This window comes from Solanum stenotomum, chromosome 8 (assembly GCF_019186545.1).
Source record: "Solanum stenotomum isolate F172 chromosome 8, ASM1918654v1, whole genome shotgun sequence".
Lineage (NCBI taxonomy): Eukaryota > Viridiplantae > Streptophyta > Magnoliopsida > Solanales > Solanaceae > Solanum > Solanum stenotomum.
In genome coordinates, this window is record NC_064289.1 from 16,371,086 (window position 1) to 16,395,847 (window position 24,762).

The window sequence follows — 24,762 nt, forward strand, 5'->3', positions numbered from 1 at the left end:
ACTAGCACTTTTACTATTTTTCTTTATTATCTTTCTCCCAAGAAAATGAAAATAAATTTTTCTTTGAAAAAAATGCTTACTTTAATATTTTTAATTAGTGATGGAGCTAAAATTTTCATCGAGTAAAGTCATAAATGCACAAAAAAACTAAAGAGACTCAACATATTAATGTATATTCACATACATTTTTCTACCTAATCAAAAATGATATTTATCGATAATTAATTAATAACAATCATTTAATTATCGCTATATTTATATTTTTTTAGAGGTAATTACTAGAGATAATTACATTTTAGCACTCTTTTATAAATGTCGCTAAAGATTATAGCGATATTACATCTAATGACAATTAACTGAATCAAACAAACACCTTAACACCCTTTGTTAATGTTCATATTCATTATTTTTATTATAATCCCATCTGTATAATATTTTAGCGAAGGAATATCAATTGACACTTTTTGAACAAGAATAACTATGCCCCTAATTATTATCGTATCGATGGAAGGGGTGGGGGTGGAGGAGGAATATTCAAGAAAGTAGCATGGAAAATGTAGAAGTGTTGTATGGTCAGGTCATGGTGTGAGGGTGACAAAGTCATGACTACAACACCACCTAATCCCACCACTAACTCTACATTTTTGACTCGGCCAATACTCATTTTTGTTAAAATAAACTTTTCATTACATCAAAATAAGTTAAAGGACCCTTTTTAATTAGTACTACCTACCATCTTATATATTTTTCTCACGTTTTTGTCTCATTTTTTTCTTAATTTTCTTTTCATTACACATTTATTAGTAAACCCCTTATGTCACATTAAAATAAAAAAAAATTCTCTACATAAAGCCCAGCCAGGATTGAGCTATACCCAACTTTCTTTTTTTCTCATTCTACACTCATCCTCTCTGTTTCAAGCTGTCCTTTGGAGGTACAAAAGACAAAAATAATCATAATCATGGGAGATATATTGAACAATGATCAAATTGTTGAATTGCAAGAAGCCTTCAGTCTATTTGACAGAGATGGAGATGGTAATTTACTAGCTAGTCTTTTTCATATTATTTTTGAATGATATATTAGTATGTTTAGGACCGGGGACGGACGAATCCAGTAACTTTTACTTAAATAGGGTATTTGTATCAAGAAGTTTATTGAATATATATATGTAAATATTAGATTTAAAATACAGTTATAATCACTTATAGTCGTTATTCTTAAATTCAGAACTTATAAAGTTGAAATTTTGACTCACCGTAGGTTGCATAACGGTAGAAGAATTAGCGACAGTAATAAGGTCATTGGATCAAAATCCAACAGAGGAAGAACTGCAGGATATGATAACTGAAGTTGATTCTGATGGCAATGGAACCATTGAATTCACTGAATTCTTGAACCTTATGGCCAAGAAAATGAAGGTAAAATCAATTTTATCTTTGTTATTTATTTTTTATTATAATATATGCATGAGAATACAAATCTCGCAAAAGTAGTGTATTTTTAAAGAATATGACAATATTTTGGAGAGTGCGAGTAATATAAGAAATTATGGTAAAAGCTATATGTTTTGTTCTTTATGAAACAGGCTACTGATGCAGAGGAGGAACTTAAAGAGGCTTTCAAGGTGTTTGACAAAGATCAAAATGGTTACATATCTGCTAACGAGGTATTTATATCTAGATAGATTATATACAACTGTTTTAAACAAATATGCAGACAAAATATAACTAAATCGTAATCATTTTGGACTTATTGATTCTAGATCGTGGATGCATTACTGATTCGTTTTTTATCTGCATATACTTTATGTTGAATTCTTTTGATTTCCTGAAGTGATTACTTTTTTTAGTAGTGAAAATTCTGATTCCGTTTGGATCACAACAGATTAGCTAATTTTGTGTATTTGTAAAATTACATTCCAAAAAAAAAAAAAAAGCTTAAAATATCTATGTTGAATAATTAGTACAGTTCGTAAGTCAACCATGTACGGCCAGTACTCATATTGTCGACGAGGGCCAATCAAAAACATAAAGTTTCATTATAATTAAATTAAAAAAGGTTACAATATGCTCATTGGATATTAAAAATATAAAATTAATTCTTGACATTGTCACAACTGCTAGGGTTTTATGGAAGGGGTTCACATGTGAATTTGATCTGTCATTACTACTATATAGTATGATAAAATAATCTTATTTATACAGCTGTTTCAAATCCAAAGTTTAATTAGGGTATCTCACTAGACTGAACTTTTCCATAGTTCACACTGACCAATTGCACTTACTCTTTTTGACTTTCTTTAATTTTCATATTTAAATAGTCCCAAGAACATTTATATGTAATTTAGAAAAAATCTATGATAGTGGGTAGGTTTCACGATGTTATTGGCTTGGGAATTGCGAAAAGACTGAATTTGAATGTAACTTATATAACTCCTTTTTTTCTTCCTCTGTTAGACAAAATATTTTGATCAATCAAATATGAAAAATACAAGAAATAATAAAAATATCTTATAATTGAAATTATTTCTTGGTCAATGTGTAGCTAAGGCATGTGATGATCAATCTTGGGGAGAAATTAACAGATGAAGAAGTTGAACAGATGATTAGAGAAGCAGATTTGGATGGTGATGGTCAAGTCAACTTCGATGAATTTGTTAAAATGATGATGAATGTTGGATAGAATTTAATTAATTAGAACCTCAAAATCATTAATTAATATTCATAATTTCCTTCTTAATTTTATTCTTTTCCAATCTCCATGTTATTGTTCTTCTGTATTAGCATTTGTTTAATTTTTGTTGACTCGTCAATGTAACAAACAAGAAATTGCAGGATGATTTGATTATTATTAATATTACTTTATGAAATTGTACTCTTTTTCTTTAAATTTGTAAGAAAAAAAAATCAATTTTAATGGAATTATGATTACCAAGGAGTTGTTTGATCATGAGAATTATTTATCTTTTAACTCTGTTTTTTCAATTCCATATGTTACAATCTCTTCATAAAACAAAACTATTTCCTATAAGTAGAGTAATCGAATTTTCAATATAGAAGTTGTTTAAATCAAATGAATACTTGAAGGAGGATCAAAATGGAACGAGTATAGTTTGCGAAGCAGTCATTACTCAGACATTCATTTCTTGAGTTTCCATTGTGATGAAAAGTGTCGGATGAAACAAAAAATCATATGAAATGATAGAAAACAAGCGCGTATCTTACTTAATGAATTGATGTTGATGTAGTGCAACAGATGCAACTGCTGAAGAAGGATGGTTTAGGCTGGCGCTTTCCACTTCCTTTTGGTGAAGTCTTTGAGTCTATCTCCGAGCTAGATTCATCATTTTCACCGTTCTTCAACAAGACTAAAGTTGGAGCTTTTGAAACCTGATAATCATTTTTCTCCATCCTAATAGTCTGTTCTTCAACTGCCACAACTTCATACTCCAATAAGTTTTCGCCATATTCTGGTCTCATTGTTAAGTTTGAGAACTTTGCGCAGGAGTCTAATGATAAACTTCTTGTTAGTGTATTCTCAGGACAAAGAAGTGGAGTTTGATCCGATTCTTCAGACTTAGCATCATAAAAGACACCAAAATCAAAGCTTGGAGACTTACTATGCTTTGTTTCATCACCTGATTTCTCTGAATTCGATTCAACATTGAACCTTTGTATGCTAATTTCTGGTGCTTTAGTGTCTGTTGAACCATTTACACATTTTTCATTCGTAAAAGCTAGTAGTTCGATACTTGTCTGATTTTTCTGTTCATTTTCTGCCTCCAATTTTGGATTCTCCAAGCTCTTATTTTCTTGAAAAAATTGCACATCTGAGTCTTCAATGACAAGAATGATAAGTATTAATGCTCCTAGATGTTTTGATGATCTCCTCACAAGTGCAGGGACCTGGTCCTCTACATAGTATGCTTGTCCAAGGTCATATGTTGTACAACTGGAAAGCTGTCTGTGTCAGAAGTTGGTGAAGTCGCCAGTGTACTACAACAACCAGAAGTGAGGAGGTTGTTTGTCCAACGTGTATTAACTCTTGATGCTCGATATATTCAAGACAACAAACAACAAATAAAATTCATTCATTCAAAGAGAGATATTCAAGCTTCAAAACAGCAAGGGACCTAATAGATTGCATTATGCTTCATGTACCAGTTGTTACTTTGATCGCTTGTATTTGTGCGTCTATTGTAGGAATCGTTCGCTTGTGATAGAAACATTTCAACCTTGGGTGAATCATTGTAAGAACTTAGTTGTGTAACTTAGTGTCTTATGTCAAAGTCTATATTAATCAGTTGAGTTAGTAGAGTGGGCAATGCAGGCATTGCTTTGGCTCATTGAGTGATAGTGTATTACTCATGATAGAGATTAGTAGGATAATATCGTGTGTGTTGTAAACTGGGTTTTACTTTGGCTTGTGAAGTTTAGTAAAAGCAGTTTGGAAATCCTATGAGACAGGTCGTGGTTTTACTCCCTTGACCAAGGAGGTTTCCACGCAAAGTTGCGTGTTCAATCTTTACTTTCAGCATTTATTTACTTTCTGCTATTGTAATCGTGCTAAGGATCTGGTCCTATCGTAACTAGTGGACGCATACATTCCAACAAGTGGTATCAGAGCTTGCCTTTTCGATTTGGGTAACACCAAGAAAAGTAAAGATCATGAAGGAATGACTGCTCCATCTAACATGGAGGAAGGTCAGTCATCTACCAGACCACCCCGCTTCAATGGACAATACTATGGGTGGTGGAAGAATCGTATGCATGATTACATCAATGCTGAAAACATTGAGCTATGGGATGTGATTCTTGATAGACCGTACATTCCAACAAAGGAAGTGAAAAATGGAGAGCTCACTACAATGGTTATCAAAACCAGAAAGGAGTACAATGAAATAGACAGGAATAAGATAGAAAAGAACTATAAAGCAAAGAAGATTTTGGTATGTGGAATCGACTCAGATAAGTACAACCGCATCTCTGCCTATGAGACAGCCAAGGAGATATGAGACTGTCTCCAAACAGCCCATGAGGGAACGACACAAGTTAAGGAGTCTAAGGTCGATATGTTTACGACTCAATATGAGAACTTCTGTATGAAGAAAGGTGAAACCATTCACGAGATGAACTCAAGATTCACCTCCATAACCAACGAACTAAGATGTCTTGGTGAGCCTATTCCCCCAAGCAAACAAGTTCGAAAGATTCTCAAGGTGCTTCTTAAGTCATGGGAAAGCAAAGTGAATGTTATAACTGAAGCAAAAGATCTGACGACGCTTGCCATGGATGAACTGATTAGAAATCTCAAAACCTATGAGTTGAACAAGCAACAGGGGACAAACATGAATGAGAGAAAGAAGGAGAAATCATATGCTTTGAAAACATCTCAAAACGATGTGCTGAAGAGATAGATGAAATGACATATGTCACTAGAAGGTTCCAGAAGATTATCAAGAAGCATGGTGGCTTTCAAAAGAAAGCTTCGACAAGTAGAGTAGCAAATGCAAATGATCTTTGTCATAAATGTGGCAAACCTGGTCATTTTATGAGGGACTGTCCCAGCCAGAAGCAGGAAACTCAGGACTTCAGACCTCGTAGAAGGGACCGGGTTCTTGACCATGCCAAGAGAAAGGCTCATGTTGATTAACTAGCGAAGAATCATTGGCTGTATGGGGAAATACATCCAATGAATCTGAGGAAGAGGTAGACAGCCATGAAGATGTCTCGATGATGGCTATTGAACATGATGAAACTATGTTCAACTCAATTTTCTCAATAATGGCAAAATCTGACGATGAAGAGGATCTGAATGAGGTAACCCTTTTTTATCTAAAAATTGATCTAGATACTCTTCCCATTAAAAGATTGAGAAAACTTGCTACTGTATTAATTGACTCAGTTGGTGAATTAATGTAACATTCCAGAATTTTTTTGAGCTAAGACTTTAACCATCCTTCGTTGTGAGTAGGATTTTTACCGAGGAATTAAAATTTCTTAAGTGTTAAATTCACTAGATCTAGCACCTTGAGTTCGAAAAAGAACTATATTGGAAATAGCAAAATTTGAAAGTTTGCAAGTTAAGCTAAGTATGAGTTTTGGGTCGACTTCAAACAACCATAAATTCTAGCTCAAGATGAGTTAGGTGTGATACCAGATACCGTAGGGAAGATATTTGAATTATATTTCCAATGCCATCGAGTTTTCTCAGTTTCGATATCGTATGAGGGAGATATGTCCATTCGAAGTTGGGTTGTCTAGATAAGAAAAGCCAAAACCGGATTTTAGAGGGTTATTTTGGTCTTTTCCTTACCCAATTAGATTTAATTTATTTTTAGTAATAGTTTAGGGGTCTAATCTGATTAGGTTCAATTTTATAATCCTAGTTTACGCCTAGGGTTTTAGTTAAGAGTTCAAGAAGAGAAAAGAGGAGAAAAGAGAAAGGATCGAATCGTTTGTCGAAATTCTTGAGAGTTGTTGCGGATTGTCACCATGGGTTTGATCCCTAAGAGGTATGTAACCTTCCATAGTGTTGGGTTTGTTCACCCACATGCCAAACATATTATTTTCAGCAAAGTTTCATTCTCAAAAAGTTGAAGGGTTTAAGTTCTTTATAGGTGTTCTTGAAGTTCATTCTTAATCTTGTTTTGTTGGGGTTTTGATTATTTATTGAGATGAAAATGATTGTTTTGAGTGGATTAGTGTGTACTTAGGTTGGGTAATTGAATCTAAGGAAAACTTGAGAAAAGAAATCGATTAAAAGCGATTTAAGGTCAGAAAACGAAAGGAAAAGTTCGTCAGTTTTGCCTGGGCCAATGCTGGAGCGTCGCGCCCCCGTTACGCTAGGAAGGCTGGGGCGACGCACCAGCAGTGCGCCAAAAATGAGCCCCAGTAAATTGGGGACTAGCGCGGCGCGCCAGGGAAGCGCCCGAATTGGTGTTTTTCACCAGTTTTTCGTCGTTTAGCCTATTTAAGTTATTCTAAAGTGTCCTAACACTTTCCATTGATTCTAACTACTCTAAATGACTTCTAAACACCTAGAAATCATCCATGAACACGAATCATAACCTTGAATTCATAATTCAAATTCAAGGTAGAGTTAGGAGTTTAAGTTTTGAGAGCTCATTCGAACATTTCGAGAAAGTCCCTTTGAGTCATTTTTAGGAGTCTTCTACAATTTCTAGTAACGTATTTCAAAACTCAAGTAAGTGAGCATGAGAGTGAGGAGAATGTATTCATAAGTCTACTTTATCATTACAAGATCCTTCATACTATGAAGCATAACTTTTGAATTCATAATTCACATTCAAGAGAGAGTTAAGAGTAGAGTTCAAGAAAGCCTTTGAGTTCAATTGTGAATCCTTTGAGATCAACTATTGATTTGAACTAAGTTTTGAGGAAGTAAGTAAGAGAATGAGAAGAGTTGTATCATGAGCTCCATAATGTTATGTAGACCTACGAGTTAAGTCATTCATGCCCATAAATTCCGCATGAACTCCATAAGTTGAGTATCTATGAGATGAGTAATATCTCCATGTCCTAAGTCTTAAGTATTGAGTTTCTAACCCATTTGAGATTACATTCCTAATCATGGATTATTACATGTTACCCATGAAGTCCTTGAGTAAGGTTATTCATGTCCATAATTCCATATGAACCCTATAAGTCGAGTAGTCTTGAAACAAGAAGTATCTTTGAGTCCTTGAGTTAAGTAGTTCATGCTCATAATTCTGCATGAACCCTCTAAGTTGAGCTTTCTTGAAATTAGTAGTATCATTGAAGTTTTTGAGTTCTATCTATGGTTATTGAAAACCATGCATTGAGTCGTTCAAGTCCATAATTCGGCGTGAACCATATTTTAAGAAGTCTTTTACAATTGTTTAAACTTTGTTTTAAGACTTAAGCTNAAGTTCTTTATAGGTGTTCTTGAAGTTCATTCTTAATCTTGTTTTGTTGGGGTTTCGATTATTTATTGAGATGAAAATGATTGTTTTGAGTGTTATTTTGAGTGGATTAGTGTGTGCTTAGGTTGGGTAATTGAATCTAAGGAAAACTTGAGAAAAGAAATCGATTAAAAGCGATTTAAGGTCAGAAAACGAGAGGAAAAGTTCGTCAGTTTTGCCTGGGCCAATGCTGGAGCGTCGGGCCCCCGTTACGCTAGGAAGGCTGGGGCGACGCACCAGCAGTGCACCAAAAATGAGCCCCAGTAAATTGGGGATTGGCGCGGCGCGCCAGGGAAGCGCCCGGATTAGTGTTTTTCACCAGTTTTTCGTCGTTTAGCCTATTTAAGTTATTCTAAAGTGTCCTAACACTTTCCATTGATTCTAACTACTCTAAATGACTTCTAAACACCTAGAAATCATCCATGAACACGAATCATAACCTTGAATTCATAATTCAAATTCAAGGTAGAGTTAAGAGTTTAAGTTTTGAGAGCTCATTCGAACATTTCGAGAAAGTCCCTTTGAGTCATTTTTAGGAGTCTTCTACAATTTCTAGGAATGTATTTCAAAACTCAAGTAAGTGAGCATGAGAGTGAGGAGAATGTATTCATGAGTCTACTTTATCATTACAAGATCCTTCATACTATGAAGCATAACTCTTGAATTCATAATTCACATTCAAGAGAGAGTTAAGAGTAGAGTTCAAGAAAGCCTTTGAGTTCAATTGTGAATCCTTTGAGATCAACTATTGATTTGAACTAAGTTTTGAGGAAGTAAGTAAGAGAATGATAAGAGTTGTATCATGAGCTCCATAATGTTATGTAGACCTACGAGTTAAGTCATTCATGCCCATAAATTCCGCATGAACTCCATAAGTTGAGTATCTATGAGATGAGTAATATCTCCATGTCCTAAGTCTTAAGTATTGAGTTTCTAACCCATTTGAGATTACATTCCTAATCATGGATTATTACATGTTACCCATGAAGTCCTTGAGTAGGGTTATTCATGTCCATAATTCCATATGAACCCTATAAGTCGAGTAGTCTTGAAACAAGAAGTATCTTTGAGTCCTTGAGTTAAGTAGTTCATGCTCATAATTCTGCATGAACCCTCTAAGTTGAGCTTTCTTGAAATTAGTAGTATCATTGAAGTTCTTGAGTTCTATCTATGGTTATTGAAAACCATGCATTGAGTCGTTCAAGTCCATAATTCGGCGTGAACCATATTTTAAGAAGTCTTTTACAATTGTTTAAACTTTGTTTTAAGACTTAAGCTTTGAAGTTGAGTAAAAAGTAGAGAGTAAAGAGTAAAGAGTAAAGTTTATTTTCTTTAAAATGATATATGGGAACTAAGTATTTCCAAGAGTAAATGTTTTCACATTTAAGATGAGAGGAAACTGAGATTTCCAAAAGAGTTTTGAATTGAAAAAGAGAACATTGATTCCAAGAGAGCTTTTAAGCTAAGTTTGAGTAATTATCTCAAATCAGAGAAGAAGTTGTTTTAAAAACGTATGAGCTAAGTATATTTTGGGAGTAGTATTGAGCACCGTTATGGGGATGCGAGTTCATATTAACTCAAGCCCCCATAAACCATGTAGCCATCATGGGCATAAAAAAGATCATACTTTTTAGATGATTCCTTAGTGCTTTTTAGCATAGACTGGTGGATCCACTTAGTAGTTCATGTTCTATACACATGGCAAGGTATAGGACGATCCTTGGCAACGTGAGGTAAAACGTTATACCATCACTTAGGCTCATAATGGTGGTTGTTAGTTAAAGAAACTCCCACAGAAACTATATTACTTTATTATATAAGTAAAGTTGAGTTTGTTATTGCATTTTCTTTAACGAACTAAGTTCTTTTTACTGTTTTATAAAGCTTTCCATATATTGCATGTGTATTGTTGCTTTATATTGAGTTGAGTACCCAAAGTCGAATATCATATCTTTGAGTTGAGTATCTAACCTCTGAGTTGAGTATTTTATCTTTGAGTACTTCTGAGTTGAGTAAGTTGAGTAGTTTTAAGTATCCTTGAGTATTCCTTGAGTTGAGTAAGTTTGAGAAGAGGTAAGTATGTTTCCTTTTTATCAAGTTTCAAGCTTATGTTTATGTTTTAAAATTTCCATTACATGCTCGTACATTTCACGTACTATGCCATTTGGCCTGCATCTTTTCATGATGCAGACACATGTATTCAGGATCATCAACATGAGCTTCATTGATACATTCGGGAGTTCGAGTTAGCTATGGTGAGCCTCCTTGTTTCTGGAGGATTTCATTTACTTTTCAGTTTAGTCAGGATGTCGTGGGTCTTGTCCCGACTTCCATCTTTATCAGTTAGAGGCTTCATAGATAGTCAGTTTAGTTGAGAAGTATGTATTATTCATTTATTTTATTAAATATTTTAAAGACTTAAGTTACCTATTTTATGGCGAGTTGAATATTATTTTTATATTCAGAGTTTTTCATTTGAGTTAAAGTTTTGTATTTCAGTTTCATGAATTTTTATTCAATTTTTAAGCTTTTTCATGCTTAAGTTAGTCTTCCGCTTGTAGTCAGCCAGGATGAGGGTTCGCTTGGGGATCAACAATGGTTCTTNTTCATGAATTTATATTCAATTTTTAAGCTTTTTCATGCTTAAGTTAGTCTTCCGCTTGTAGTCAGCCAGGATGAGGGTTCGCTTGGGGATCAACAATGGTTCTTGAGTGCCGGCCACGTCCAGGGTGTAGACTCGGGTCGTGACAATTAACTTCTGAAAATCTGACGATAAGTGAAAAATTGAGTTTGTGCGAGGTTGAACACTCAGCTCTTAACTCTCAAATGTCTGAAATGAGTGTTTGGATAGGTATCCTAGAGTCTGGTGGCTTTCAACTCAATGAGGAACCTGGTACCTCTGAGGGTGGGAAACGAAAACACAGTAACTTTGAGGTTGAACTAGAAGAGAAACTTAAGACCTCTGAGTCTAAGTTAGTTGCGTCCCTTGAAAGGAACTCTCAACTAGTGAAGGATCTTTGTAAGATTAAAGAAAAGTTGATCCACCACCAACAAAAAAGGGTTAGGTTGTAGACAGATAGTGTCTCCCTACAATCCTCACAATAAATATGTGTCTGTCTCTGACAATCTTTTGTGTACCCACTGTGGAAGAAATGGTCATCTGAAAGAAAATTGTAAGATTCCGAGAGGGGTAAAAGAAAGGTAGGAGAAGTTTCTTAAATCAAGAAAGGTTTTTGAAAACAAGAAAAAATTACCTGGTCCCAGTTACCATTTTAGCAAGAAAACTTTTCCCCCATGGACTGGAAGGTTTCTCATTAAGCCTTTTGACAGTTTTTGGGAACTCCATTTGAAGTTGGTTCATAAGTCTAATAAGTGATTCTTGTGCAGAAGAGAGGAAACAGTCAGTGCTGGTCCATGGATAGTGGATGCTCAAGGCACATAATTGGAGACACTCTAAACTTCCTCTCTTTGGAAGCACACCAGGGCGGTGGTGTGTCGTTTGGTGGTGGGAAGAAATGTTTTATTCTCTGAATTGGCAAGATAGGAAGAACAACTGATCATTCCATAGACAATGTACATTATGTCAATGGTTTGAAATACAATCTCTTGAGTGTATCCTAAATTTGTGACAAGGGAAGTAGAGTCAAGTTTTTGTTTGATGGGTGTTTGGTAACTAACTGTGTAACTAACAAGGTTGTTATGGCTGCCAAAAGAGTCAAAAATATGTATGTTGCATATCTTGACTCGATATAAGGAGACAATCTTTCATGCCTAAATGCTCAAGTTGACAATGCAAATCTATGGCATAAGCGATTGGGTCATGTGAGTGCATCATGCCAAAGTTGAAGTTCGCTAATGATAAAGTATGTGATGCATGTGCAAGGGGGAAACAAACAAGATCATCCTTCAAATCTAAGAAGGTGTGAGCACAACCAGACTGTTACAACTTCTTCATATGGATCTATGTGGACTTGCCAGAGTTCAAAGCAGAGGAGGTAAGAAGTATATTTTGGTAGTTGTTGATGATTTCTCTAGGTTCACCTGGAACATGTTCCTGTGAACTAAGGACGAGACAAATGGATTTCTGATCACCTTTGCCAAAGCAATTCAACTGAAAGTTAACTATAAGATAGCTAGCATCAGATCTCACCATGGCACAGAGTTTGAAAATTCTCAAATTGAAGAATTTTGTGCTGTAAATGGAATTCATCACAACTTCTCTGCGCCAAGGACTCCTCAGCAAAATGGAGTTGTCAAAAGAAAAAATGATGGATTTTGCTAGAACCATGTTGATTGACTCAGGACTAACAATGAATTTTTGGGCAGAAACAATCAACACAGCTTGCTATGTTACAAACATGTGTCTTATCAGGTCCTTGATCAAGAAAACACCTTATGAGTTGTGGAACAATAGGAAACCTTTAATTGCTCATTTGAAGCCATTTGGTTGCAAATGCTTTGTACTGAATAATGGAAAGGATGACCTTGGCAAGTTTGATGTTAGGAGTGATGAAGGGGTATTTGTTGGGTACTCCTCTACCAGCAAGGCTTACAGGGTTTTTAACAAAAGAACTCTATGTGTTGAAGAGAGCATGCATGTGATATTTGATGAGTCTGAGAGCAATGATGAACACAAAGAAGACCTTGATTTGGAGGAGCAGATAAATGGAAAACAGGACAAGACAATCCAAAATCCTGGAAACAAACATGTTGCAAAAGAAAATGGTGTAGAATTCATAAAAGAACATGGTCCCTCTGGTTCAGCTCAGGAGGAATCATCTCAAGATGAAGAAGGTGAATCTGATGCTGATGTGGAAGAAGAGATTACCAGAAAGTCCGGATGGAAACATTAATCTTCACATCTACTGGACAATCCCATCTCTCCACTTGACTTCGGAATACAAACTAGGTCCAGAACAAGAAATCTAGTTGCATATTCAGCCTTCATATCATCCATTGAGCCTAAAAATATCAAAGAGGCATTACAGGATGCAGATTGGGTAACATCAATGCAGGAAGAGCTTCATTAGTTTGAGAGAAGCAATGTTTGGCACCTGGTCCCCAGACCTCTTAATAGAACCATTATTGGGACGAGATGGGTCTTTAGAAACAAACTTGATGAACATGGGATCATCACTAGAAACAAGTCAAGATTTGTGATGCAGGGATATAATCAAGGGGAAGGGATTGACTATGAAGAGACCTTTGCTCCTGTTGCCAGAATGGAAGCTATTAGAAGTCTGATAGACTTTGCCGCCCATATGGAGTTTAAACTGTTTCAAATGGATGTCAAGAGTGCTTTCTTGAATGGGAATTTGAAAGAAGAGGTGTATGTCAAACAACCTCCAGGTTTTGAAGATATAGATCTGCCAAATCATGTGCTGAAGTTGGATAAAACTTTGTATGGTTTAAAACAATCTCCCAGAGCTTAGTATGAGCGCTTGTCAAAGTTCCTCCTTGCAGGTGGCTTCAAAAGAGGTAAAAATGATAATACCTTGTTCCTAAAATCCAGAGGTAAGGAGTTGTTGATTGTGCAACTATATGTAGATGACATCATCTTTGGAGCCACTTCAGATTCACTGAGAAAAGAGTTTGCTGATTTGATGAGTAGTGAATTTGAAATGAGCATGATGAGGGAGCTTACTTTCTTCCTAGGACTACATATCAGACAGTACTCTCAGGGCACATCCATATGTCAAGAGAAGTACATAAAAGAATTGCTGAAAAAGTTCAATCTGCTTGAAGCAAAAGTCCTTGATACTCCTATGAGAACAAGTGTGAAACTTGATCTGGATAGAGATGGAATTGAAGTCAATCAGACCATGTATAGGGGAATCATTGGGTCACTTCTGTATCTCACTGTAAGCAGACGTGACATAGTCTTCAGTGTACAGATGTGTGCAAGGTTTCAAGCGGCACCTAAGGAATCACACTTGAAGGCAGCTAAGAGAGTGCTGAGATATTTGAAGGGAACACATGACCTGGTCCTCTTCTATCCCACTGGTGACTCATTTGATCTAATTGGTTATGTTGATGCTGATTATACAGGTTTTCTTGTTGATCGAAAAAGCACATCAGGCATGGCACATTTCCTAGGATCATCTCTGATTTCTTAGGGGACTAAGAAGCAAAATTCAGTGGCATTATCTATAGCAGAAGTAGAATATGTGGTTGTTGCATCATGTTGTGCTCAGCTACAATGGATCAAGCAACAATTGGAAGACTTTGGTGTTCTCACAAACATTATTCCTCTAATTTGTGATAACACTAATGCAATGAACATGGCCAAGATCCTTGTTCAGCATAAAAGGACAAAACACATAGATGTGAGGCATCACTTTCTGAGGGACAATGTTGAAAAACAAAATATGGTAATGAGGTGCTGTAAGACAGAAGACCAATTGACTAATATCTTTACGAAGCCCTTGAGTAAAAAATGTTTTATCAAAAATAGGTTGAGGCTGAGGATGCACAAGATCACCTAATTCAATGACAAGTTTGCACAAAATCTTCCATTTGATTATGTTAAGGAGGGCAGATATCTATACTTGTTGTTATGCGTATCGTTTGAAAATTCACTTCTGGTACTTTAATGCAGTATAGACTCATGACATGATGGCTGAAAGGAAGATCAAATCATACAGGTAGGGATACATACTAAATAGGACCTGGTCCTTGTAACAACCCTTTTGAAAGGATACTACCACTTAAGCAAGAAAACTACTTAAATACTTGCGACATTTAAAAGAGATTTACTATGGCCATATTGATTATAGTTTAGTAGAGGGATTAGGTTCATAAAGGAAAAAAATAGATAAGGATGTGCTTCTTGTCCATTTAAACATTTATGTGATGTCAAAATTGATATGGCACAAAATTTCAACTTATGACGGAAAAACCCTCCCAAAAATAATTTAAGCAAATAACCGATGAGCTTTTCATGCATATATTATCTTCACACTTAAGGATGAAATAGCAAGAATATTACCCATTTTCGAGTACCGAAATCAACCCGTTCATGCTTCACACAAATATTCAAAACAAATAGTAAATTTAGTATATTGCAATACTTGGGCTTACACACCCCAAAAGAACAAAACATATAGCCATACTTATTTTCCAATGCATAGTGACATGATCACATTAGTCCTCAAAATTTCATGTATATATACAACACATAGATCATGTACAAGTCCCAAGGTTTATACAAAATATAGATGCCTTTATGCAAATGTGATCTTCCTTAAGGCTGTCAAAATTTCTATCTCCAATGGCCATCTTCATGCATCCACTCGATCATTCCCCCACGATAGAAACACTATCGCTAAGCATATAACTTAGTGGTGTAAAAACTATAGGTTCGGAGCCATCAGATTCACAAAACTACCTTTCTCAAGTCATGGGCAGCATTATCGAACATAATAAATAAATCAAGTAAACAATATATCAAGAGTATCAAGTTTGATAGTTAGAGGTCCAAATGTCAAGAACGCTCATAGCACTATTTTCCAAGAGATTCCATAACAAGGCTCACCCAATATGTACATCATGTCCTCACACCAAGCACAAGCAAGTATCAAGAAGGGCTGACGCCCTGTATCAAGAAGGGTCAAAGCCCAATAATCAAGAGAACCAAGAACCATATTAAAAATGGCTTTCTAGTTCGTAGTTAAAAATGGACAACTTCCATTCTTAGAACGGACTAAAAATCCAGAGTCAAGATGGCAAATGATCCGAATCAAAAGACATGTCAATAGTGACAAAGTCACTGCCACAAGAAGGACAAGGTCCCAACAAGAGTGTCAAGTGATCAAACAATCCGTATAAGTGGGCGAGTTACACAAGCATCTTTAACGCCTTAAAGGATACCAACACGACAATGCAAAGTGACAAGAGGTAACCAAGGTACCAAAATCAACTTTCAGCAGTTAAAAGAGTGCAAGTACAAGTTTATACACAAACCTCAGTGCTTTAGCAAAGAAACAGTCCAACACAACTTCAAGAGTTAAAACCATAGACCAACCAATGTATCAAAGTCCTCAACTTGTTCACGAGTATATACAACCTTTAAAATATAATTAAATAACTTCTTTAATCGTAGCAGCTCAATACTATTGATGTAAAACAGTATTATCATCACAAGTAAGATTAGTCTTTACAAACAGAACTATGCTCCCAAAACAGTGATTCTGGCCATCCTTGTACCTCATGTCACAACTTAGATTTGAAAAGGAAAACGGCAAAACTAAACTTTATAACCTCATGAAAGATGTAGGTACATCTCTTAAGGTTGCGAAAAAATAAGAATCACCGCAATATCTATTTTTTACAACAAGATATACTCAAAACAATAACAGTTATTCGTACAGAATTTAGATTTTCAAAATCTGGACAGAACTTGTCCTATGTTGCGTCCCATATTTTGAATCCATAATAACTAAATTAGAGTTTGACATAAACATAAGAGTTGTAGGTCTACGAATTAGCTTTCCAAATCATATTTATTCACTGTAAACGGAGTTCTAAAGAGCGAGATATGCATAAATTACCAAACACTACCCAGCTCAGAAACAAATTTCGTCACTTACCAAAAAAAAGTGTGTGTTCTCGAATTCCAGCCAAAAGGGCCAAGTTTTCTCTTGTGATTTTGAAGAACAATCTGTTAAGCTAAGGTTCTAATGTTCTTAGACTTGAGGAAAACGAAATTAATTATAGGAGGTGTGAAAATATATATTTCAAAGGTGATACTTATCACCTGAACATATGTCACCAAAAGGGGCTGCCCAAACAAAAAGTTGGCTGCCCAAAAAGCATAAATATATACCTATATGTATATCCCTCACCTTCCTTTTAAATTTATACATAATTCTAATTAGGATATTACTTAAACACCCCATCACAATCCCTTAAATTACGATAAGAATTTATGTTAAGCAAGTTAGCAATTATCACAACATTTTAAGTTCTCTAAATGAGAATAAAACATATTGTAGTAATTAAGCAACGGTAAATCGACACACGACTCTAGGTTAATATTTAAGGGTGTTACAACTCTCTCCCCGTTAAAGAAATTTCATCTCGAAATTTACCTTACACTAGTCCGGGAACAAGTGCGGATACCGGGACCTGATGTCTTCTTCTCTTTCCCAGGTAGCTTCTTTTCCCGAATGGTTCCTCCAAAGTACCTTTACTAAGGGGATTCTCTTATTTCTGAGTTGCTTAACTTCCCGAGCTTGAATTAAAATAGGTTCTTCATTATACATCAAGTCAGGATTAACCTCATTAGATTCAACCGGAAGAACATGCGATGGATCAGAACGATATCTTCTGAGCATAGAAACATGAAAGACATTGTGGATCTTCTCCAACTCTAGTGGCAAAGCTAATTTATATGCAACTGGTCCAACCCTTTCAAGTATCTCATAAGGTCCAATAAATCGGGGACTAAGTTTTCCTTTTTGGCCAAATCTCATAATCTTTTTCAATGGAGACGCCTTTAGGAATACTTTATCTACCACTTGATATTCAATGTCCCACCTTTTAAGATCAGCATACGACTTTTGTCTATCCGAAGAATCTTTAGACGATCCTTGATAATTTTTACCTTGTCCTCTGTTTGTTGCATAATTTCAGGACCAACAAGCTTTCTTTCACCAACTTCACTCCAACAAAGAGGGGTTCGGCATTTCCTTCCGTAAAGGGCTTCATAGGGAGGCATTCCGATACTCGATTGGTAGCTATTATTATAAGCAAATTCTATCAAAGCCAAGTGTTTGTCCCAACTACCCTCAAACTCCATAATGCAGGGTCGAAACATATCTTCTAAAATTTGTATCACTCTTTCCGACTGGCCGTCCGTCTGAGGATGGAACGAAGTTCTAAATTTCAACTTAGTACCCAAAGCTTCCTGCAAGCTACCCCAAAATCTAGATGTAAACCTTGGGTCTCGGTCAGATACAATAGACATAGGGATCCCATGTAGTATTGCATCATGATTTCTCTGAGTGCGAGGAAGTCCAGAAACAAAGTCCATAGTTTTTCTCTCCCATTTCCATTCCGGCATCGACAAGGGCTGTAGTAAACCAACTGGGACCTGATGTTCTGCCTTTACTTGTTGACAAACCAAACATTTAGAAATGAACTCCGCAATGTCTCTCGTCATACTATTCCACCAATAATGTTCTTTGATGGTCAGATACATCTTTGTACCTCCAGGATGCATTGCATATGGTGAAGTATGTGCTTCATTCAATATTTTTTTCCTCAAGCTGTCATCATTAGGGACGCATAACCTGTTTTGGTAAAATAAGACACCATCATCTGTTAATGTAAAATCAAGCTTTTCCCTATTTTTAACTTCTCTGGTCAAATTTACAAGTTTCTCATCTATTTTTTGTGCTTCATTCACCTGTTCATGTAATATTGGCTTTACTTACAAATTAGCAATAACTGAACCATTTGAATCAGGTGTAAAACAAAAATTCATGGCTCTTAATTCAAGAAGCAAGGGTAAAGGACTCAAGGAAATGCTTGCGAAGGATTTTCGACTTAAGGCATCGGCAACCACATTGGCTTTACCTGAGTGATAATCAATTCTGCAGTCATAATCCTTAATGAGTTCAAGCCATCTACGTTGTCAAAGGTTTAGCTCCTTCGGAAACCCCAAGTACTTTAAGCTCTTGTGATCAGTAAATATATGACATTTCTCTCCATACAAATAATGCCGCCATATTTTTAAAGCAAACATTACAACAGCACGTTCAAGATCATGGGTAGGATAATTCAATTCATGCAGTTTTAATTTCTGAGAGGCATAAGAAATAACCTTCCCTTCTTGCATCAAAACGCATCCAAGACCATTGTGAAAATCATCACTGTATATTACATACTCTTTTTCTTCAATTGGTAGAGTAAGTATAGGCGCTTGAGTCAACGAGGATTTGAGAGTTTCAAAGCTCTCTTGGCATTTGTCATCCCAAATAAACTTTACTTCCTTTTGCAAGAGTTTAGTCAAAGGAGAGGCGATAATGGAAAAGCCTTTCACAAATCTTCTGTAGTATCCTGCTAAGCCTAAGAAACTTCTTACCTCGGTTGGACTTTTAGGAGGTCTCCATTCAACAAGTACTTGTATCTTACTAGGATCCACCTTCACGCCTTCGGCTGATACAACATGTCCTAGAGATGTCATTTCATCAAGCCAAAATTCACACTTGGAAAGTTTAGCATAAAGTTCCTTCTCCTTCAAAATTTGCAAAATAATCTGGAGGTGTTTATCATGGTCTTCACTACTTCTAGAAAAAATTAAAATATCATCTATAAAAACAACCACAAACTGATCAAGATAAGGCTTGAATACTCGATTCATTAGATCCATGAATACCGCAGGAGCATTTGTCAATCCGAATGGCATCACCAAAAATTCATAATGCCCATACCTAGTTCTAAAAGCAGTTTTAGGAATATCTTCCTCTCTAATACGCAGTTGGTGATATCCAGACCTTAAATCAATCTTTGAGAATACTTTAGCACCCTTCAGTTGGTCAAACAAATCATCGATCCTTGGTAGCGGATATCTATTTTTGATTGTTATTCTGTTCAATTGTCTATAGTCAATGCAAAGCCTAAGAGTGCTATTTTTCTTCTTGACGAACAAAACAAGGGCTCCCCAAGGAGAAACACTAGGTCGAATAAAACCTTTCTCAAGAAGTTCTTGCAATTGAGCTTTCAATTCTCTTAATTCTGTCGGAGCCATTCTATAAGGAGTGATAGAAATAGGGGTAGATCTAGGAATAAGCTCGATTGGAAATTCAACCTCTCTTTCCGGGGGCAATCCAGGAAGGTTTTCTGGGAAGACTTCTGGAAAATCACATACAACAAGTATGTTCTTGATACAAGGACTCTCCAATCGTGTATCAACTATGTGAGCAAGGTATGCGCCACATCCTTGACGCATCAATTTTCTTGCCAAGGCCGCAAAAATAATACTAGCTGTCAATGATCTTTCACCTTGTACAATGATGTGTGAAAATATCGGATCTTTAAAAGTCACATGCTTTGATCTACAATCTACCACTGCATGATATTTATGAAGCCAATCCATCTCGATAATAGCATCAAAATCCATGAAGGGCATTTCAATCAAATCAGCAGGGAAGACCAGGCTTTAAATCAGGAAGGGACAATCACGATAAATTCGATTACACACAACCTGATAACCTAAAGGACTTTCAACCAGCACATCATACTTAAGTTTCACAGATTTCACATTTTCATGAAGAACAAGTGATAAACAAATATATGAATGTGTAGAACCCGGATCAATCAATGTAAACACACATAAGCCAAATAAGTGAAATTTATCGACAACCACGTCTTGTTCATCTTGATTATCCCTATGCCTCATAGCATAAGCATGTGCAGTAACCCTTTGTCCACTAGCTTGATTAGCTCCACTTGTACCTGCTGCTTTGGTGTTTTTAGGTCTTGCACCTCTATTAGTTTGAGGAGGATTAATAGAAGGCTTATGAACTGAGCCTTCAGTTCTCAAAGAAGGAGCATTATTGGGATTAGGACAATTCTTCACTTTATGATCAAAGCTCTTACAATTGAAACATGCACCAGAAGTTGTCCTGCAAGTACCATAGTGATTCTTTCCACATTGCGGACAAGTGGGAACGCGAGGCATACCTTGGCCATAATTTGGCGTGCTAGCTGTAGAAAAATTTGATTTGCTTTGCTTTTGTTGCGGTGGCCTGTTATCACTACTAGCCTTAGAGTTATCAAACCTTCCCCTTTTTGATGGCCCCCCAAAATCGGTTCTAGGCTTCTGGAATTTGCTTTCATTTCTACTAGTTTCTTCTTTATCAAGTCGCTCCCAAGTAAAAGCAGCAAACAATAACTTACAAAAGTTCTCATGTTGCAGGATTGCTATATTCTTTCTAATGGAATCATTTAAACCATCTTCAAATTTCCTGCAATTGTCTTTTTCCTCTTAAATAATACCTCTAGCATAACGAGAGAGCCTTAGAAACTTATGTTGGAACTCAGCAATAGACATACCTCGTTGCCTTAAATTCAAAAACTCTTTTTCTCTTTGCATCGTAATAAGCAGGTAGGACATATTCCATACGAAATTCCCTAAGAAAATCATCCTAAGTAAGAACAGAAGGTTTTACCTTGGCATTTGGAACACTTACCCACCAATCATAAGCATCTTTCTGTAATAGTGAAATAGCATACTTAAATTTGGCAACATCAAAACACTCCAACTGCTCAAACAACCTCTCCATACGCTTCAACCATTGTTCAGCTACAGTGGGATCAACGGTGCCTTCAAACTCCACTCCACCCATTTTCCTCATTTTCTCAAAGTTAATCACGTTGGGATCATGCATCGCTTCAGCCATGTGGTGGAAGAATTTAGCCATTTGTTGAAAACGAGGATTCATGGCTTGAGTACCACGGCTTATCTGAGGATGTGAACCCGCTCTTACACCCTGATGGTTTCCCACTTCAGACCCACTAGTGTAGGGAACATATTGATTCGAGAAAGGTTCTCCAACCTCTTCTAGTGCATGAGGTTGGGGCACAAAGTTACCCGACCCTTCACAATCAGCTTCCATAGGTCGGTCAAAAGAAGAGCCCATAACTTAATCCTTCAAAAGGGAAGATCACATTGCGTTAGGGACATGTACATGATGCATGTGCACTCTACATGCGATAAAAATATTATAAACCATGTAAGTGAACAAATAATCCAAATAGAACCTTTTTCAAATGCGAACAAGTATACAAGTAAGTCACAACAAAAGTCCTAGAACCACAAACTTAGGCTCTGATACCAACACTTGTAACGACACTTTCGAAAGGATACTACCACTTAAGCAAGAAAACTACTTAAATACTTGCGACATTTAAAAGAGATTTACTATGGCCATATTGATTATAGTTTAGTAGAGGGATTAGGTTCATAAAGGAAAAAAATAGATAAGGATGTGCATCTTGTCCATTTAAACATTTATGTGATGTCAAAATTGATATGACACAAAATTTCAACTTATGACGAAAAAACCCTCCCAAAAATAATTTAAGCAAATAACCGATGAGCTTTTCATGCATATATTATCTTCACACTTAAGGATGAAATAACAAGAATATTACCCATTTCCGAGTACCGAAATCAACCCGTTCATGCTTCACACAAATATTCAAAACAAATAGTAAATTTAGTATATTACAATACTTGGGCTTACACACCCCAAAAGAACAAAACATATAACCATACTTATTTTCCAACGCATGGTGACATGATCACATTAGTCCTCAAAATTTCATGTAAATATACAACACATAGATCATGTAAACAAAACTATATATCAAGAGTATCAAGTTTGATAGTTAGAGGTCCAAATGTCAAGAATGCTCATAGCACCATTTTCCAAGAGATTCCATAACAAGGCTCACCCAATATGTACATCATGTCCTCACACCAAGCACAAGCAAGTATCAAGAAGGGCTGACGCCCTGTATCAAGAAGGGTCAAAGCCCAATAATCAAGAGAACCAAGAACCATATTAAAAATGGCTTTCTAGTTCGTAGTTAAAAATGGACAACTTCTATTCTTAGAACGGACTAAAAATCCAGAGTCAAGATGGCAAATGATCCGTATCAAGAGGCATGCCAATAGTGACAAAGTCACAGCCACAAGAAGGACAAGGTCCCAACAAGAGTGCCAAGTGATCAAACAATCCGTACAAGTGGGCGAGTTACACAAGCATCTTTAACGCCTTAAAGGATACCAATACGACAATGCAAAGTGACAAGAGGTAACCAAGGTACCAAGATCAACTTTCAGCAGTTAAAAGAGTGCAAGTACAAGTTTATACAAAAACCTCAGTGCTTTAGCAAAGAAACAGTCCAACACAACTTCAAGAGTTAAAACCATAGACCAACCAATGTATCAAAGTCCTCAACTTGTTCACGAGTATATACAACCTTTAAAATANAGATAAGGATGTGCATCTTGTCCATTTAAACATTTATGTGATGTCAAAATTGATGTAGCATAAAATTTCAACTTATGACGGAAAAACCCTCCCAAAAATAATTTAAGCAAATAACCGATGAGCTTTTCATGCATATATTATCTTCACACTTAAGGATGAAATAACAAGAATATTACCCATTAAAGAGTACCGAAATCAACCCGTTCATGCTTCACACAAATATTCAAAACAAATAGTAAATTTAGTATATTACAATACTTGGGCTTACACGCCCCAAAAGAACAAAACATATAGCCATACTTATTTTCCAACGCATGGTGACATGATCACATTAGTCCTCAAAATTTCATGTAAATATACAACACATAGATCATGTAAACAAAACTATATATCAAGAGTATCAAGTTTGATAGTTAGAGGTCCAAATATCAAGAATGCTCATAGCACCATTTTCCAAGAGATTCCATAACAAGGCTCGCCCAATATGTACATCATGTCCTCACACCAAGCACAAGCAAGAATCAAGAAGGGCTGACGCCCTATATCAAGAAGGGTCAAAGCCCAATAATCAAGAGAACCAAGAACTATATTAAAAATGGCTTTCTAGTTCGTAGTTAAAAATGGACAACTTCCGTTCTTAGAACGGACTAAAAATCCAGAGTCAAGATGACAAATGATCCGAATCAAGAGGTATGCCAATAGTGACAAAGTCACAGCCACAAGAAGGACAAGGTCCCAACAAGAGTGCCAAGTGATCAAACAATCTGTACAAGTGGGCGAGTTACACAAGCATCTTTAACGCCTTAAAGGATACCAATACGACAATGCAAAGTGACAAGAGGTAACCAAGGTACCAAAATCAACTTTCAGCAGTTAAAAGAGTGCAAGTACAAGTTTATACACAAACCTCAGTGCTTTAGCAAAGAAAAAGTCCTACACAACTTCAAGAGTTAAAACCATAGACCAACCAATGTATCAAAGTCCTCAACTTGTTCACGAGTATATACAACCTTTAAAATACAATTAAATAACTTCTTTAATCCCTAGCAGCTCAATAATATTGATGTAAAACAATATTATCATCACAAGTAAGATTAACCTGTACAAACACAACTATGCTCCCAAAACAGTGATTCTGGACAGCCTAGTACCTCATGTCGCAACTTAGATTTGAAAAGGAAAACGGCAAAACTAGACTTGATGACCTTCATAAAAGATGTAGGTACATCTCTTAAGGTTGCAAAAAATCAAGAAGCACCGTAATATCTATTTTTTACAATAAGATATACTCAAAACACTAACATTTGTTCATACAGAATTTAGATTTTCAAAATTTGGACAGAACTTGTCCTATGTTGCATCCAATATTTCGAATCCATAACAACTAAATTATAGTTTGACATAAACATAAGAGTTGTAGGTCTACGAATTAGCTTCCAAATCATATTTTTTCACTGTAAACGGAGTTCTAGAGAGCGAGATATACATAAATTACCAAACACTACCCAGCTCAGAAACAAATTTTGTCACTTACCAAAAAGAAGTGTGTGTTCTCGAATTCCAGCCAAAAGGGCCAAGTTTTCTCTTGTGAATTTTAAGAACAATCTGTTAAGCTAAGGTTATAATGTTCTTAGACTTGAGGAAAATGAAATTAATTATAGGAGGTGTGAAAATATATATTTCAAAGGTGATACTTATCACCTGAACAAATGTCACCAAAAGGGGCTGCCCAAACAAAAAGTTGGCTGCCCAAAAAGCATACATATATACCTATATGTATATCCCTCACCTTCATTTTAAAGTTATACA

At 36.0% G+C, this 24,762-nt stretch overlaps 1 protein-coding gene across 1 annotated transcript; it reads left to right on the forward strand.

Moving 5' to 3' along the window:
* The first annotated feature begins 841 nt into the window (after positions 1–841).
* On the forward strand, positions 842–2,915 carry LOC125874463 (calmodulin-like protein 8). Its single transcript, XM_049555357.1, has 4 exons — positions 842–1,037; positions 1,264–1,421; positions 1,589–1,669; positions 2,548–2,915. The coding sequence occupies exons 1-4, from the start codon at positions 962–964 to the stop codon at positions 2,683–2,685; spliced, it is 453 nt and encodes a 150-aa protein (XP_049411314.1). The 5' UTR covers positions 842–961; the 3' UTR covers positions 2,686–2,915.
* Positions 2,916–24,762: the final 21,847 nt, after the last annotated feature.